This window comes from Bufo bufo, chromosome 1 (assembly GCF_905171765.1).
Source record: "Bufo bufo chromosome 1, aBufBuf1.1, whole genome shotgun sequence".
Classification (NCBI taxonomy): Eukaryota; Metazoa; Chordata; class Amphibia; order Anura; family Bufonidae; genus Bufo; species Bufo bufo.
In genome coordinates this window covers 209,763,577-209,782,532 of record NC_053389.1, presented here as the reverse complement: position 1 = coordinate 209,782,532, position 18,956 = coordinate 209,763,577, and the positions used below count along the sequence as shown (strand labels likewise).

General features: G+C 42.5%; 1 protein-coding gene across 3 annotated transcripts in view; it reads right to left on the bottom strand.

The window, feature by feature from the left end:
• LOC121003135 (beta-2-glycoprotein 1-like) overlaps nt 1-18,956 on the bottom strand; it is a 69,590-nt gene that overhangs the window by 24,450 nt on the left and 26,184 nt on the right. For all 3 annotated transcript variants that reach the window (XM_040434730.1, XM_040434747.1, XM_040434740.1), the window contains exon 2: nt 4,240-4,380. In XM_040434730.1, the coding sequence (XP_040290664.1) occupies nt 4,240-4,380 (141 nt within the window). The remainder of the gene's footprint in view (nt 1-4,239; nt 4,381-18,956) is intronic.

The following is an 18,956-nucleotide window of genomic DNA, read 5'->3' as shown; positions in this document are numbered from 1 at the left end:
GACAAAGTCCTTAAAAATAAAAATACAGCCACAAAATGGGATATTTTTAAAAGCATCCTAAAATCTAATTGTGAGGTACATACTGTATGGGAATAAAAGGTTAAGGAACAAGAAAAAAACTATGTGGATAAATAGAACTGTAAAGAAAGCAATAAATGACAAAAAGAAAGCATTTAAATCACTAAAACAGGAGGGTAACACTGAAAAACTATAAGGAAAAAAATAGAATATGTAAAAAACAAATAAAAGCAGCCAAACTGGAGACCGAGAGATTAATTGCCAAAGAGAGCAAAACTAACTCTAAAATGTTCCTCAATTATATAAATGGTAAAAAGTATAAATCTGAAGGTGTCGGCCCTCTACAGAGCGATGAGGGGGGAGATGCAGAGAGCGACGAGGAGAAAGAAAAACTGTTAAATATTTTTTTCTCCACTGTATTCACTGAGGAAAATAAACTGTCAGATGAAATGCAGAATGTAAAAGTAAATTCCCCATTAAAAGTGTCAAGTCTGACCCAGGAAGAAGTACAGCGGCGTCTTAAAAAGATTAAAATAGACAAATCGCCAGGACCGGATGGCATACACCCCTGTATCCTAAGAGAATTAAGTAATGTTATAGCAATACCCTTATTTCTGATATTTAAGGACTCGATACTGAGAGGGAATGTTCCACAGGATTGGCGCATGGCAAATGTGGTGCCAATATTAAAAAAGGGTCCAAAAACAGAGCCCGGAAACTATAGGCCAGTAAGTTTAACATCTGTCGTGGGTAAACTGTTTGAAGATTTTTTAAGAGATGCTATCTTTGAGTGCCTCAATGAAAATAAGCAAATAACGCCATATCAGCATGGCTTCATGAGGGTTCTGTCATGTCAAACTAATTTAATCCGTTTCTATGAGGAGGTAAGTTCTAGAATTGACAGTGGCAAATTAATGGATGTCGTATATCTGGACTTCTCCAAAGCATGAAAGGTTAGAATATAAAATGAGAATGCTTGGACTGGGAGAAAATGTCTATATGTGGTTAAGTAACTGGCTCAGTGATAGAAATCAGATGGTGGTTATTAATGGTACACACTTAGATTGGGTATTGTCACTAGGGCAGTATTGGGCCCTATTCTCTTCAATATATTTATTAATGATCTTGTAGAAGGCTTGCATAGTAAAGTAGCATTTTTCGCAGATGACACTAAACTGTGTAAAGTAATTGACACGGAAGAGAACAGTATACTACTACAGATGGATCTGGATAGATTGGAGGCTTGGGCAGAGAAGTGGCAGATGAGGTTTAACACTGACAAATGTAAGGTTATGCACATGGGAAGGAATAATGCAAGTCCCCCGTTCATGCTAAATGGTAAAACACTCGGTAACACTGACATGGAAAAGGACCTAGGAATTTTAGTAAACAGCAAACTAAGCTGTAGAAACCAGTGTCATGCAGCTGCTGCCAAGGCCAATAAGATAATGGGTTGCATCAAAAGGGGCACAGATGCCCGTGATGAGAACATAGTCCTACCACTTTACAAATCACTAGTCAGACCACACATGAAGAGGGTTCAGAGGAGGGCAACTAAAGTAATAACTGGAATGGGGGGACTACAGTACCCTGAAAGATTATGAAAATTAGGGTTATTCACTTTAGAAAAAAGATTACTGAGGGGCGATCTAATAACTATGTATAAATATATCAGGGGTCAGTACAGAGAACTCTCCCATCATCTATTTATCCCCAGGACTGTGACAAGGAGACACCCTCTGCGTCTAGAGGAAAGAAGGTTTGTACACAAACATAGAAGATGTATAATGAAAACCGGCACTCTACACCTGGTGGTAACGCTTAAAGAGCAATGTAGACAGATTGGTGGATAAAAATATGCATTTATTGATTATCTATATCGATAATATAGGAAAGGGTTGGGTTTAGAGGGTAATATTCAGCAATGATTGGTAATAATAACCACTTTCGTAAAAATTTAAAGAAAAAAATAGGAAATAATGAAAGAGGAAATATTAAAAGACTAATAATAATAATAAAAAATGTGTACAATGCAAGAGTGGGAGTGCAAATGGAACAATGCGGTGGTCGTATAGCGGTAATTACCACCTTCAATAGTTCGTTGGTACTCTAGTAGGTAGATGTCCCTTGTGAACAGTTCGTAGATGAGTGGAGACGCAGTAAAAAATGTTTATATATAAAATCTATAAAATCTTGGTAAGGCAAAATATATGCAGTGCTTGCCTGTCAGGGATTGCTGGCCGGACACTATTAGTGGTAGTAATAAAAAATGAAAAAGAAAAAAGAGGGTGGTGATGTACCAGTCGGGTGCTGCACCTGGTGTGGCGTCCCACACGGTGAGAAGGGCTGCACCCTGACTGTGGTTTACCTTCTTTGTAAGGTACGTGTGTCCCGACTGCTGGAGCGTCCTTACTGCGCTCTGTATTCTGTGATGGCCGTTCGGGTTCTTCGTCGTCCCACGTGGGTGTAACGTCACTTGTATGGCGTCTCACGTGTCTTCAATGCGTTTGGTTCGTGAACGTTGTAAAGCGGTCTTTTCCATCCAATAGTCGGGTAGAGTCGATTAAATGGAAGCGCTTCCAGGATGGTATGTTTAGCGGGTTTGTGGGGGAGTCACCATACACGTTTCGAAGGTCTGAGCTGCCTTCTTCATCAGTGGTGAACAAACATAGAAGAGGATTCTTTACAGTAAGAGCGGTGAGACTATGGAACTCTCTGCCTGAGGAGGTGGTGATGGTGAGTACAATAAAGGAATTCAAGAGGGGCCTGGATGTATTTCTGGAGTGTAATAATATTACAGGCTATAGCTACTAGAGAGGGGTTATTGATCCCGGGAGTTATTCTGATTACCTGATTGGAGTCCGGAAAGTATTTTTTTTCCCTTAAGTGGGGAAAATTGGCTTCTACCTCACTTTTTTTTTTGCCTTCCTCTGGATCAACTAACTTACAGGATAACAGGCTGAACTGGATGGGCAGATGTCTTTTTTCGGCCTTATAAACTATGTTACTATGTTAGCTTATGCTATTTAAATGCATTATACTGTCAGTGTGGGACCTTCATTTACTCCCAGGCTTCTCTGTACAGATATTGTCACCTCAGAATTTTATTTGTAGGTGGTCGATGGGTGACAGAGGAAGTCCACTCTCCCTGTAACCACTTAGATGCTGTGGTTGGTATTGACCACAAGGGGTTAAACGGCTGGGATCAGCGCTTCTGACAATCTGAACCATTAGAGCAGGGAGTGGTAAAAAGGTGGTGGCCCAGCCTAAGGCCCCTTAGAGACCACCATAAAAAGGTGTATGCTGGTCACTAAGGGTTTAAAGATAAGATCTGGATGTGCTGTTATTTTGTCACAAACAATACAGCAAAAATGCCATGAAAAACCCAGCTTAAAAAGTTATCCAGCAGTTTTTCGGGCAGTATGTTGGTTCAGTGGGTTACACGGCAGCTCTGAGTCCTTGATTGGAATCCTACCAAGAGCAACAACTCAATGAACGTTGCAGGTTCTCCTCATGTTTGTTAGGGAGTTCTACAATGTCCTCCCAAACTCCAAAAACCTTCTGATAGTTTCCTATGAAATTGGCTCTAGGGTCTAGAAGAGCATTTATATTGAAAGATCAACAGGGATCTTGTGAATGGTAGCCTCTGTGGTGGTTTTGGCACTGCACAAATAACAGGAAATAAATGTACACAAATACATTATATGCAAATATAGATTAATTAGCACAACCTAGCTCATGTCCCAATTTCCAAAAATAGTGTTTGTAATTAAATTCATTCCCAAAGCACTGATCTTGCAAATTTTCACTGCAGGTATAACTGAATATGTACTTATCAACTGTTAGCGATGTCTGTAAGGATCTATGATGTACCCCATATAAATGGCTAAACTACGAGCAAGCAAACAATACTTTGCTAGAGCCATGGCCCCAGAGATCAGTGCTTGGATTAATATTTGTAATAGACACTTAAGAAATTAGGACAGGTCTACTGTTCTGCTAATTGAGCTCTATTTATATCCTCAAGGAGAAGCACAGCTAGCATCCCGTTATAGTTTATAGAAATGGGATCGTCACAGAAACATTAATATGATAAGGATTCTGGAAATATGGATATTTGGTAATTTGTAATGTGGAATGGAAACTTTCTAAAAGGATGTGTCCATGGGATAAACTGACAACCTATGTCCACTAGACTAATGATACCAAATGTAGACATACGTGCAACGCAGCTCATCCCACATTCTCCATCACATAAGCATTTGAGCCTCTTCTTTGGACAGACTTGATCCTTTGTACAAGCCTTTTGACATGTGTGACGCACAGGATTTTCCGTTCTTGCGGGACAGAGATCTGTAAAATCTATAAAGTAACAAATGAATGAATGAAACAGTCAATCAATCAAATAATCAACCAATCAATTAACTCTAAATAATAACATGTACTTATGGTGCCATCAAAAAAAGAATGAACACCCCAGGAATCTTCATCCCTACAGCATGAGCTCAACAAAGCAGATGGGCGAAAATACATATATATATATATAGAGCACAATGTGTGCTAAAATTACAGAACTGGGCTGGTACAGTGTGGTTCACATGTGGTTGTGGGTTTCTATCCAGCGGCTCCAGACTACTATAGACGATACTTACCCAGTCCCCGGCACCCACGTTCGCCCAGATCCCTGCAAGGCCATCGCTTTATCTTCCTTAAGTCGCCAGATGTTTTGATCCATGCGACAGGAAGATGCAGCAGTGGCCGTGCAGGGAACTGGAGGGACGCAGGTGTCGGGGACTGGGTAAGTATTGTCTATGGGAGGGGCCTGGGCATTGTGGGGGGTATTTGTACTATTGGATAACCCCTTTAACTCACAGATTGGCAGAAGCACAAAGCTAGATTTGGGGGGGATGCTGACTGGTTGTTCAAAAGTTTCTAGTAGCAAAGAGCAGTGCAGTGCCATTGGGAGATCAGAGAAGTGGGTACAATGGTATATCATATAAAGTTATTACAGTATATGTGTCTATATTCCTATAACTAGAAGGTAAGCGTAGCCACAATAAATTATTCGCAGGAGGTTATAAAACTTAAGGCTGGCCCTGGTTGTTTCTGTATGGCTAGTACCGTTCTGGCTATGCAATTCCATCTGGAATATTTGTGGAATATCACACATGTGTCCATAATTTGATGATAGTCTCCTGTGAACACTATAGTTTAAAATAATTCAGGGGTCATTGGCATCCCCAGGTCTCAAGGTCTTTGGAGAACATACGTTTGAGAATTACAACCATGGCTGGTTTTGGAGGAGTGTGGTTTCGCAGGGGTAGGGATGTATATCTAAAATAAATTTGCTCTGATATGTGTTTCAATGCTCCATGACTCCATGGCTTACTGTGGCTAGCCATTATTGTGGCTCTAACAATGTAGCTAGCCGGACACCACTGATATAGAATGTACACTACATAATTTTAGTTTTAAAGGGAATGTGTCATCAGAAATCAACCTATTGTTTAAATCACTTTTTTATATTTAACATATTTTTAAAGAATTTTTGATGATAGCTTATTTTTCCATGTCAATATCTATACTTAAATAAAAACCATAAAATCCTGCAGTTTTCACACTGCCCACTAAGCCTAATAATAGGTTTCTTTGTCTGTACAAATCACTTTACTACAGTTACTTGCTTATCTGTTTTTCCTGCCTGTAATGATATCACCTCTATGAATAGATAAGACAGGGTAGATTATCACAGTAGGTGATTGTCAGAGCTTATCTTGTCGCCTTGTACAATGACCTCTGCACAGGGAAAAGATCATGCCTAGAAAACTCTCCCATAGACGTAAATGAGGTCCCCTTCTGACCATTATGTTTATGGCCCATGTGGCTGCCATAAAGCAATTTTCTTAATGCTGTTAAGAACAGCTCAGGCAAGATGGCCGCCCCCATAATCATGTTCAGGAAACAGAATAAATAAATCTGCAATTCGAAAATAAAAACAGATTACAAAAAAGAATATGTGTTGCTATTTAGTTTTAACTGGCAGATAAAATCTTCGGTGACACGTCCTATTAATGCAGCCGTTATGCCTCAGAGCTAGACGGCAGCAGTGCTCATTAAAATTGGTTTAATTTCTTTTTTCTCAGTTTTGGTGCCAGTCGTATCTAGTGCATTTGGAAAGTCTTCAGACCATTTCACTTTTTCCCCATTTTGTTATGTGGCCGCCTTTGTGCTATAATAAAAAAAAGGTTTTCCCCCATCATTCTGCATTTAACCCCATAATGTGAAAATTAAAACAGAATGTTTGAAATATCTGATAATTTATTGAAGAGGAAAAACAAAAATTTTGCATTGACCTAAGTATTCAGACCCTTTATTCAGGACTTAGTTGAAGCACCTTTGGCAGCGATCACAGTCTTTTTGGATATGATGCCACAAGGTTTGCACAACTGGATTTGGGGGTCTTCAGCCATTCTTCTCTGCATATCCTCTCAAGCTCTGTCAGGTCGGATTGGGACCATCAGTGGCCACTGTGCTTATAGGAACTTTCAATGCATTTTTGTACCCATCTCCAGATCTGTAACTCTACACAATCCTATCTTTCAGGTCTACAAGCAGTTGTTTCCACCTCAATGCTTGGTTTTTGCTCTGATGCACATAGTCAGCTGTGAGATCTTATATAAACAGGCATGTGTCTTTCCAAATCATGTCCAATCAACTGAATTTACCACAGGTGGACTCCGATCAAGGTGCTGAAACATCTCAAAGAGAAATGGGAAGCCCCCAGAGCTAAATTTCAAGTATCACAACAAAAGGTCTGAGAAGATATGTACATGCAAAATTTTAGTTTTCCTTTTAAATAAATTTGCAAAGAATGTTAAAAATCTGTTTTCACCTCATCATTATGGGGTATTGAGTGAATGAGGGGGACAAACGTGAAAAAAATCTGAAGACTTTATGAAAGCATTGTATAGGATAAAATTCTTGTACCGGCAAACTCATGGAAGGTCAAGGTCACAGATAATATCGCCTGAAAATATTCCCCTTCGTGGGTATATCTACATTCTTTATTTTCTCCATGAAGTTGCAGCAGTAAATGGCTTGTAGTATTGTATGGCTATCATCCAATGTGTAACCAGTAATCCACATCTAAAAACACAGATTGACATATCATGCTGCATCCTGTATAGCTGCAGAAAAGACTAATATATATTTTTCCTGAAATAAACCCAGGTGTTCTGTTTGTGGCTGCAAATAGTCCCTTTTTAAATATCATATTGGGGTAACGTTCAGGTTAATTCTGCTCTCTTTGGAAAATAATAGCATTTTTAAGACAGAATGCAAAACAATATGGGCATTTATCTATGATTCCCCTCACATGTCCGGTGAGAGTGTTTTAAAATAAGTCAATCCTTGAATAGCCCCAGGCTCGGACTGGCCCACAGGGGTGTAGGTGAATCCTCCGGTGGGCCCCTGAGCAAGGTGGGCCTCTAGTCTCCCACCCCCTGCACAAGTGGTACATAACACAGTAGACTTACTGCACTACATACATATATTCAATGTACAGCACCTCAACCAGCCTATCATATATGATTGATAAAAAAAAAAAAAAACTCCCCAGTTTATTATTATAGACACGATCAGAGCTGAGATGACTTCTAGGTATAGAGGAAAGCTAGCCAGTATCCTCTTCTCCCCAGGACCTACCTTCTCAAAGTCACTACAGGGACCCCCATATTTAATCTTCTTGCTGCTGTGTAACCAGGAAATATTTGAATGTATCCGTACGGTGGACCCCAAAAATAAATTTTACTGATGGGCCCAAGGCACCCCACTCCGACACTGAATAGCCCTTTAACATCCATTCCAATACTGTACATTTCTTTACATACATTTTATAAGTGGAGGAAAGACACTTTTCTCAAGTGTTGGTTTTCATTACATGAAAGCATTTGCCAAAATCATCAAATCCAGCAACTCCACGGAGTAAGGCCTCATGCACTCGGCCGTTGCTCGGCCGTTTCGTGCATTGGGGACTGCAATTTGTAGTCCCCAATGCATGGGCAACATCTGTGCAGATTCTGCAGATGGATCCAGACCCATTCAAGTTGCAAGCAGCGGTTTTCTGTCCGCGATGTGGTGCAGAGCAAAATGGATCCGTCAAGACTCACAATGTAAGTCAATGGGGATGGATCCGTTTTCTCGGACACAATAGAAAACGTAATTGCTATATAATACAACCGGATCCGTTCATAACGGATGTAGGCGGTTGTATTATCATGACGGAAGTGTTTTTGCTGATCCATGACGGGTCCTGCAAAAACGCGTGTGAAAGTAGCCTTACTTGTTACTCCACTGCTGGCATTTTGATTCCTTACTCTACAAGTACTAATATGCTTTTTCAGGGAAAAAAAATCTCTGTCTTTCTGCTATTTGTGTCATACTAATAGTTCTCACTAGATGTCAATGGGATCTCTAAACAAGCTTCAATTTTCCATGGTAAGCAACCTGCAAGTCCAGGATTACATTGCTACAGTATATAATACTCGACTGAAAGGACATGTGACCACTGAATGTATTAGTAACACAAGATACCAGCAGTGGGCTGCAAAACTGTTACTGCTCATCAACACAGCTGGCGGTACCATACAACATTAGAATATTTCTGTATTCACCTAGCAACAGAGCGCTCACTAAAAGTTGCAATAATGAACTCACGTTAACTTCTCCTACACTGCAGAACAATTAGAACAAGTGTATCTACCATAGATATGGTACAGTGTAAAGCTGAATTACTTACTGCATGCCTCAAGATTAGGGAAGTAGACTAGTGAGGAGTTATATCATCTCCTATATTCTCTATTGTCGAGGACAGTTTAACATCCACTACTTCATCCATTATCTAGAACAATGAGCAGCTACCAAAAGCCTTTCTTGCTCTGGAGGACCCAGCAGGCTCATCTTGTACATGGGCAGCCATTTCTCCTGTGGTGGCTCTACAGAAAAAGTGAATAGTTGCTGCTGTTTTTCTTTACCTATCATAGTTGTTCTATGTAGTTTCCAGCAGAGACAACCCATTTAAGAAGCAGTCCTCTTAAACCACAAATAGAAGGTATTGGACAGTCTAAATTTCTATTCTGCTGTTCTAAATGAAATTAAAGTCTCCACAAGATATTGAAAAACATCAGAATAACAAACCTACCTACTTCTGAGAAGATATGGGAATGGAGGATGTAGTATGTGTTAACAAACCCAATGTCTGTGATAATACTTGTCATATTTGCTGTTACCCAACTTTCCCAGAAAAAAAAAAAAACATATAAGAGAGGGAACAGCAAGACAACAGACAACCCCCAAAAAGGGAAGCATGAGGCAGTACCTGCAACCTAATCAGGTTGCACAGGTAGTCCTGCTCCTCCAGGATGGCCATATGTGCCATCATGAGAGAGTTTGCTATATCTCCCAATACAGTCTAAAGAACATGAAGCTGATACTGGGATACAGGTTGTTAAGGTACATGAAGAGTGCTGAACAGGGCCATAGAGGAGCGTCAACCCACCATCAGGAATAGTATCCTTGTGTGGGAAGAAACAGGAAGAGAACTGCCATGGCACTACAAAATCTCCTCTAGCAGACTACTGGTCTGCATGTTTCTGATTAAACTGTCAGAAACAGACTCCATGAGAGTGACATGATAGCCCAACGTCCTGTTGTTGAACTTGTGTTCACAGTCCAGCACCATGCAGTTCTTTTGGCGTGTACTAGAGAACACCAGAAATGACAGATCTGCTATTGGCCAATGAGAGCAGATTCACACTGAGCACATGTGACAGGCGTTAAGTAATCTGGAGACACCATGATGAACAACATCATCTAGCACGAATGGTTTGGTCAATGATGGTCTGGTGAGGCATGACCTTGGAGGATCATAACAACTTTCATGTGATAGCCAACGGTACACTGACTGCTGTTACACCCACCTTTTTCACTTTCCCAAAGGATAACAGGACAAAAGGCAACACCCCATATGTGCTCGAAAAATGATGTATGGGCGCACAGCAGGCTTCAGAGTGGAAGGAGCACCATATGGCTTTAGGAGAGCGGATTTAGCTGGAATGGTGATTGGGAGCTATGTCGCATATGAAGACACCCTGAGGTGGCCCTACAGTGGAAACCCCCAAAAAGTGACCCCATTTTGGAAACTACATCCCTCAAGGAATCTTTCAAGGTGTGTAGTGAGCACTTTGACCTCAAAGGTGTTTTCTAGAATTAGGAAACACTTGGCAGTGAAAATGAAAAATTGCATTTTTTTCATAAAAAAGTTGCTTTACACCCACATTTTTCAATTTCCCAAAGGGTAACAGGACAAAATGCACCCTACATTTTGTTCCCCATTTCCCCCCAAATATGGAAACACCCCATATGTGGTCAAAAAATTATGTATGGATGCACAGCAGGGCTCTAGAGTCAAACAGCAAAATATGGATTTTGCTGACGTGAATTGGCAGACATTGATTTTAGGTGCCATGTCGCATTTAAAAAAAAATCCTAAGGTCCCCAGAAAACCACAATAAGTGACTGCATTTTTGAAAGAGCACACCTGTATGAACATTTTAAGTGGTGGAAAGGGTACTTTTCAGCAAACAGGTGTCTCACAGAAGGCAGAAACACTTGTTAAAATATTTCAAAGCACACATTTGGGAAAATTACTAGCAGACCCTAATTTTTCACTTTCACAAGGGGTTAAAGGAGAAAATGCACACCGGTATGTGTTACCCATTTTCTTCCCATTCAGGAAACACCCCATGTGTCCTTGTAGTCTGTAGTGTTGAGCGCGAATATTCGCATAGCGAATATTAATCGCGAATATCGCAACTCCGATAATTCGTGAATATTGCGAGTATAGTGCTATATATTCGTTATATCCAATATTCGGCATTTTCTCCATCTGAACACATGATTCCTTCCTGCTTAAAATGCTTGTGGGCCAATGACTCATTGGCCCACAAGCAAGAAGCAGGGAGGAATCAAGAGTTTAGATGGTAAAAAATGACGAATATTCTAAAAAACAAATATATAGCACTATATCACATATATTCGTTTTATAGAATATTCATTTTTTTCCCCCCAATTAGTACAGTTATTGCCCTTTGGCATACTCCTCCCCGACAAGCGTCCCTGTCACCATGGGAACGCCTGGGGGTTAGAATATACCATCGGATCTGAGTTTTCACGATCTAACTCAGATCCGATGGTATATTCTAACCACCAGGCGTTCCCATGGTGATGGGGACGCTTGAAGTTAGAATATACCGCCAGGGCGCTGTGATCTGCGCAATTAACCCCTCAGGTGCGGGTTAATTGCGCTGATCACAGCGCCCTGTGCGCCCTCCCCCCCACCTCCCCAGTATTAAAATAATTGGTGGCCAGTGCGCCCCCACTCCCCAGTATTAAAATAATTGGTGGCCAGTGCGCCCTAACCCCCCCTCCCCCCAGTATTAAAATCATTGGTGGCAGTGGCCACAGGGTCCCCCGTCATTGGTGGCAGCAGGCAGTTTCACTCAGCAGCATTTACTTACCTGCAGGGCTCTCCTCCTTCTGAGAACTCACAGGTCTATGCGCCGCATATGCCTTCAGCAATGCGCCACATAGACCTGTGAGTTCTCAGAAGGAGGAGAGCCCCGCAGGTAAGTAAATGCTGCTAAAGGATTAACTAACCATGGCAGCCAGGACTTCAGTAGCGTCCTGGCTGCCATGGTAACCGATCGAAGCCCAGCTATTAGGCTGGGACTCGATCGGAACTGCCTGCTGCCACCAATGACGGGGGGGGGGGGGGGGGGACCCTGTGGCCACTTGTAGGGGGGAGGGGGACCCTGTGGCCACTGCCACCAATGATTTTAATACTGAGGGGGGAGGGGGGTTAGGGCACACTGGCCACCAATTATTTTAATACTGGGAAGGGGGGGTTAGGGCGCACTGGCCACCAATTATTTTAATACTGGGGAGGGGGGGCGCACTGGCCACCAATTATTTTAATACTGCAAAAAAACTAACAGAATAGGGAGGCTCAACACTCTGATGGGCGGATAGCGGTGGGTTCGATGCTTACTGGGTCACTCACCCAGTTGAGAGTAGAAATATATATCAAGAAGAAACAGCAGGCACACCACCTTCTGGAATGATAGTGGAACACTAGAAATGCTATATTGAAGTTTATTCAATTCATACAAGATATCACATGATAAAAAAGGCCCAATATACATAAAAACACTCAATGAAATAAAATAAAAATCATAAAATATTCATAAAAGAAAGGTCAGACCGCACTCTATGATAAAATTTCCTGAGATAGGTAGTCCTATACTGGAATATGGCACAAAGTCCACCTGTCAATGGTTGCCAAATACAGTTGTCTCTATGAGACTCTTACCACTCGATGATATGTGGTATACTTGCACGGAGCGGTGAAAGGATGTAGTCACCAAGGTGCTGGACACTGGACGCTGGGTAGATGAAAGCGCACTGCTTGGAAGACGTGCTCTCGGTAGATAATCACACAGCGGTGAGAGGTATAGTCACCAGGACACTGGACGCTGGACGCTAGACGCTGAAATGATAAAAGCGCTCAGTCTAGGAGGCGTGTTTTCAGTCAGGTGATCCTGTGTAGACGAGTCAGATGATCAGGTCAGCTGATGCAAACGTCCGATCACGTGATGCACAGGTCCTTAGACTATAGTACACTTTGGCACAGCAGAAATCCAGGTCCTATACTGCAACAAAGACTATGTTGACAGTTATCTTTTTCAAAGAATAATTATCTTTGTCCACGGAATCTTCTGTACTTAGGGTCCGGACCAGTACTGGATGTAGGAGTTGCGTAGTCTGCTAGACGCGTTTCGAGGCTACCTGCCTCTTCCTCAGTAGCTATCAGACTGCGCTCTTCCAAACCTTTTATAGGATACACACTTAAAATCATTGATAAAACATGGGATCAAATTAAAGATACTAATAAACCATGAAATGGATTTTTTTAAAAACCTGAAATGGATTTTAAAAATGGAGACATACATATAAGCCATAAACAACTATCAGGATATCGAATGTTATTGTTTGTCACACAAAACATATATAAATCTTCCGTGTGTCTTTCTCTCAGTATGTTTTTAATACTGGGGAGGTGGGGGGGAGGGTGCACAGGGCACTGTGATCCGCGCAATTAACCCACACCTGAGGGGTTAATTGCGTGAATCACAGCGCCCTGGTGGTATATTCTAACTTCAAGCGTCCCCATCACCATGGGAACGCCTGGTGGTTAGAATATACCATCGGATCTGAGTTAGATCGTGAAAACTCAGATCCGATGGTATTTATTCTAACCACCAGGCGTTCCCATGGTGACGGGGATGCTTATAGGGGAGGAGTATGCCGAAGGGCAATAACTGTACTAATTAGGGGGGAAAAAAAGAATATTCTAAAAAACAAATATATGCGATATAGTGCTATATATTTGTTTTTTTTTAGAATATTCGTCATATTGTAAGACAAGAATATTTAGCAACATAGCGAATATTCGTAAATTACACATATAGACTAAAATTTCACTAATGTAGTGCTATAATCTTTGTTTTTTTTGTCTCTTTTTTTTGTCTTTTTCTGATTCAGAGAGAGACAAAAAAAATTGGACAAAAAAAAAGATTATAGCACTACATTAGTGAAATTTCAGTCTATATGTGTATTTTACGAATATTCGCTATATTGCTATAACTTAGTTTTTTAGAATATTCGTCATATTCGTCATATTCTAAAACAAGAATATATAGCAATATGGAGAATATTCGTAAAATACACAAAATCGTAATACGCGATCAATTAAATCGCATATTATTCGCGATAAATAGCAAAATGACGAATATTCGATTTCGACAAATATAAGACGAATATTCAATCAAATATTCGCGAAATATCGTGAAATTAAATATGGCACCTCCCGCTCATCACTAGTAGTATGCTGTATGGGCACACAGCAGGCAAACCAGGTGCCATGTCGCATGTTAAAAAATTCTTGAGATCTACAGAAATTAAAAACCCCAAGAAGTGACCCCATTTTGGAAAGAGCACCCCCGTACGAACATTTTAAGGCGTGGAAAGGGCACTTTTGACCTAACGGGTTTCACAGAAATGAATATGTAGTGGTTGGTGAAAAGTGGATCTGTAAGCTATGTGGACTAAATCAGAGATATAAGGTGGTAAAACTATAGGGTACATCAGCAAGTTTTCTGCACGGGTGCAATGCGTGAAGTGAACGCATAGCACCCGCACTGAATCCTTTTTTCCCCCGCATCAGTTCTGCGTTGCGGGAAAAACGCAGCATGTTCTATATTCAGCGTTTTTTAGGCAGCCCTGGCCCCATAGAAGTGAATGGGGCTTCAGTTAAAAACGCATTGCATCCGCAAGCAAGTGCGGATGCAATGTGTTTTTCACTGATAGTTGCTAAGAGATGTTGTTTGTAAACCTTCAGTTTTTTATCACACGTGTGAAAAACGCATTGCACCCGCGTGGAAAAAACGGAACAACTGAACGCAATCGCAGACAAAACTGACTGAACTTGCTTGCAAAATGGCGCGCGTTTCCCTGAACGCACCCTGAACGATCCGGACCTAATCCTTCGCTCTCGTGTGTAAGAGGCCTAATACTCCATGGATGAGTGGTAGATATTAAAATACTCCTGCATGCACAGGCCTGGTTTTTCAGGGCAGGTTTCGCAGTGGTAAATGGTGTCTTCCCCTTTTGGAACACACCCTGCATCTTTTTTGCGTCCTTCCCTTCCTTGCTGTCTGGGGGACTTAACCTGGAAAATGTTGCCCTGGTAGAACACGGCACCATGACTTCCTGAAGTACTGGGACCCTCCCCGGCCTGGCTTTGAAAAATTAAGGCCTTGATAACCACCTCTTGGAACTGAAGGAAAGTTCCTGTGTGGCCTGCAGATAGAAATAGTATGTACGCATTGCATATTGCCATCTATACAATGTGTATGGACAGCTTTTTGTACCACACGTTCGTTTTTCGTGTGCCACTGTTGGGCTTCAGAAATTGATCTGAAAGATCCACCCCTCCGATGTGCCTGTTGTAGTCAAGGATACAAACTGGTTTGGGGGTAGTGGTGTTGTGGTACCTCGTACAGGAGCAGGGAAGCTGGTGTTAGTGTGAATGGTGGTCAGTACAAAGACGTCCCTCTTGTCCTTGTACTTAACCACCAGCATGTTATCATGGAGGAGAGCCCTACTTTCACCCATTCTCATTGGTTGCCCTACCAGGGATCTAGGGAGGCCTCTCTGATTTTTGCACACTGTGCCACAAGCCACACTACCTCTTGCAGTTAGGGACATGAATAGGGGTTTGCTGGTATAATAGCTATCCACATAGAGGTGGTAACCCTTATCCAGCAGTGGGTACAGTAAGTGTAGTGTCCCACTAGGTAAATGTGGGCACTACACAAGGGTCAATTGGGCCATGTTGTTCTACACCTCCTGTGGGACAGTGGCAGTGTATTTCACAGTACATTTTAATGCATTTTAATATGTATTTTATGTGTATTTTCCCTGTGATATGTGCAGCAGGCCTGTTAGGGTGTAGTTCAGCATCCTAGGCACTAGAGGGAGCTAGGAAACACCTAGTATATATACTTAGACCCAGACAGGGAAGAGTTAGTCTGTGTAATCAGGAGTCTGTGTAGAGACAGAAGGGAGTGTGCACCTTAGCCAGAGAGAAGCTGAGGGCCACATCCTGACATGCAGCTAGACAGCCCAGGCTTCTAGTTGATACCAGGAGGCTAGTGAGTGTGAATATCAGCCTGCCTGTGGATATTGAGCCCCTGTTAGCTCAGAAGATTCACCCCAAGAGCAGAGTTTGCCTCCTGGGAGAAACCTGCAGTTCCCTAACCAGAGCAGAGCAGAGCCAGTGTTCCAGCTAGTCAAGTAAGCTAAAGGGCAGAAGGATCATTAAACTAAGGCAAGGGATATATACCTGAGAAGGATTTCTACCAAGGATAAAAGCCAGCATTAGGGCATACGGGCCTAGGAATACAGACAGCCAGTATATCTGAGGAATAGTGCAGCCTGGTCTGTGAGTGATGATTTTACCCTCTGAGTATCTTGCAAAGAACATTACCTGCCATTTATGTAAAGCCTGCTATTGATTACTGCTGCAAAGTGGAACTGAGTTCAGATTGAATAAAGTTGAACTGTTTCCAGTAAAGAAAGTTTGGTTCACCACAACAACGTGTTCCTCACTTATTACTCCTACCACTATCAACCCGTGTGCCACCGTTACAGGCACTGGCGTCACGAACCTTAAAGGGACCTTGCCCTAGGCACATTAAACATCTGCAACATCCAGGGCACCTCACCCACCATCAGGCCTGGTCCCTACATACAGAGAGTGCCCCAGAGGACTTCTGTGCCAGCCTCTCCATCACTGCTGTACGCCTGCCCAGGGTCTTCCTACAAACTGTGAGTAACCCATAGCAACTCTTGTAGTAACCGTGACCTTACATCGCAATACCCTGAAGGGCTGCGTACTGCATAAGTCCCACACAATCTTCCCACTAACTCCTAGGATGATGGGGGGGGGGGGGGGGCATTCTGGGGGTTCTAACCGGGAATCTTTCCCTTCGTAAATGTGGAATTTGTGGGTGTACCTGGAGCTACTCTAACAAAGTTTGTATATCTTTATGCCATACCTTGCCCGTTTGCTAGGCAGGTACTGGCGAAATCTAATCCTCCCTTTGAAAAATAATAGGGACTCATCTACACAAACATGTTTATCTGGGTTGTACATCTCATCTTAGCAAACCTGGTGTTAAAGTGGTCAATGACAGGCCTAACCTTAAACAGACAGTCAAATGTAGGGTCATTTTGGGGTGGGCACTGTGCATTGTTGTTGTAGTGTAGGAATTTCCGAATTTACTCAAATCATTTTCGGGTGATGGTCTTACTGTAAATTGGAGTCTGGTAGAAAATGTCCGAACTTCAATATTGTCTAACGTTTGGCTTCTTTGCAACGCCCATATGCAGCACGAGTCTCCAAAACTTCATCAGCTCTGCTGCCCTTACCGGGGTGCAACCTAGGGGTCTAGCGTATGCCGATGTAGGGTTCTGATACCAATGATTGTTGGGCGTATAAATTGGTTTGGGCCACCATTAAATTTACAAAATCTTCATAGAAGAAGATTTTGAAAAAATCTAGTTCAGTGAAGCCAGCACAGTCTATCTGTATTCCGGAGCTGCCCTCAAAATCTGGAATTTGGGACTGATAATCGTCAGGGGATGGGGTCCATATGGGCTCGATCTGGGGGGCTGTCTCAGCTGTTGTTCTGGGGCGCCTTCTAGAGGGTCCCTCATCAGCGGATGATGATAATGATGAGGGGTTAGAGTAGTAGAGGAAAGTGGCATCCTCTTCTCCCTCACTGGCAGACTCAGTATCAGAGGCAAGGATGTTGTATGCCTCTTCAGCTGAGTATACTTGTTGGGATGGACAGTCCATTTTTATTTTATTCGGGTGTGACGTGCGAAATGTGTAAACCTATATTTAGTGTGAGGGCTGTGTATGTTGTGTTTTCACACGTGAAGAGGCTTGTAATAAATTTGAAATATAGAAAAAAGGAGTAGAGAAAAAAGTAAAAAAATTAAAAATTGCAGGATGCACGCAAAAAGATGTAGCGTGCGTGCAAAAATCTACACTAACACTACCTAACTAAAATTGAATTCTATATACACTGCTCAAAAAAATAAAGGGAACACAAAAATAACACATCCTAGATCTGAGTTAATTAAATATTCTTCTGAAATACTTTGTTCTTTACATAGTTGAATGTGCTGACAACAAAATCACACAAAAAAAAAAAAATGGAAATCAAATTTTTCAACCCATGGAGGTCTGGATTTGGAGTCACACTCAAAATTAAAGTGGAAAAACACACTACAGGCTGATCCAACTTTGATGTAATGTCCTTAAAACAAGTCAAAATGAGGCTCAGTAGTGTGTGTGGCCTCCACGTGCCTGTATGACCTCCCTACAACGCTTGTGCATGCTCCTGATGAGGTGGCGGACGGTCTCCTGAGGGATCTCCTCCCAGACCTGGCCTAAAGCATCTGCCAACTCCTGGACAGTCTGTGGTGCAACGTGACGTTGGTGGATAGAGCGATACATGATGTCCCAGATGTGCTCAATTGGATTCAGGTCTGGGGAACGGGCGGGCCAGTCCATAGCATCAATGCCTTCGTCTTGCAGGAATTGCTGACACACTCCAGCCACATGAGGTCTAGCATTGTCTTGCATTAGGAGGAACCCAGGGCCAACCGCACCAGCATATGGTCTCACAAGGGGTCTGAGGATCTCATCTCGGTACCTAATCGCAGTCAGGCTACCTCTGGCGAGCACATGGAGGCTGTGCGGCCCTCTAAAGAAATGCCACCCCACACCATTACTGACCCAATGCCAAACCGGTCATGCTGGAGGATGTTGCAGGCAGCAGAACGTTCTCCACGGCGTCTCTAGACTCTGTCACATCTGTCACATGTGCTCAGTGTGAACCTGCTTTCATCTGTGAACAGCACAGGGCGCCAGTGGCGAATTTGCCAATCTTGGTGTTCTCTGGCAAATGCCAAACGTCCTGCACGGTGTTAAGCTGTAAGCACAACCCCCCACCTGTGGACGTCGGGCCCTCATATCACCCTCATGGAGTCTTTTTCTGACCGTTTGAGCAGACACATGCACATTTGTGGCCTGCTGGAGGTAATTTTGCAGGGCTCTGGCAGTGCTCCTCCTGTTCCTCCTTGCACAAAGGCGGAGGTAACCATCCTGCTGCTGGGTTGTTGCCCTCCTACGGCCTCCTCCACGTCTCCTGATGTACTGGCCTGTCTCCTGATAGCGCCTCCATGCT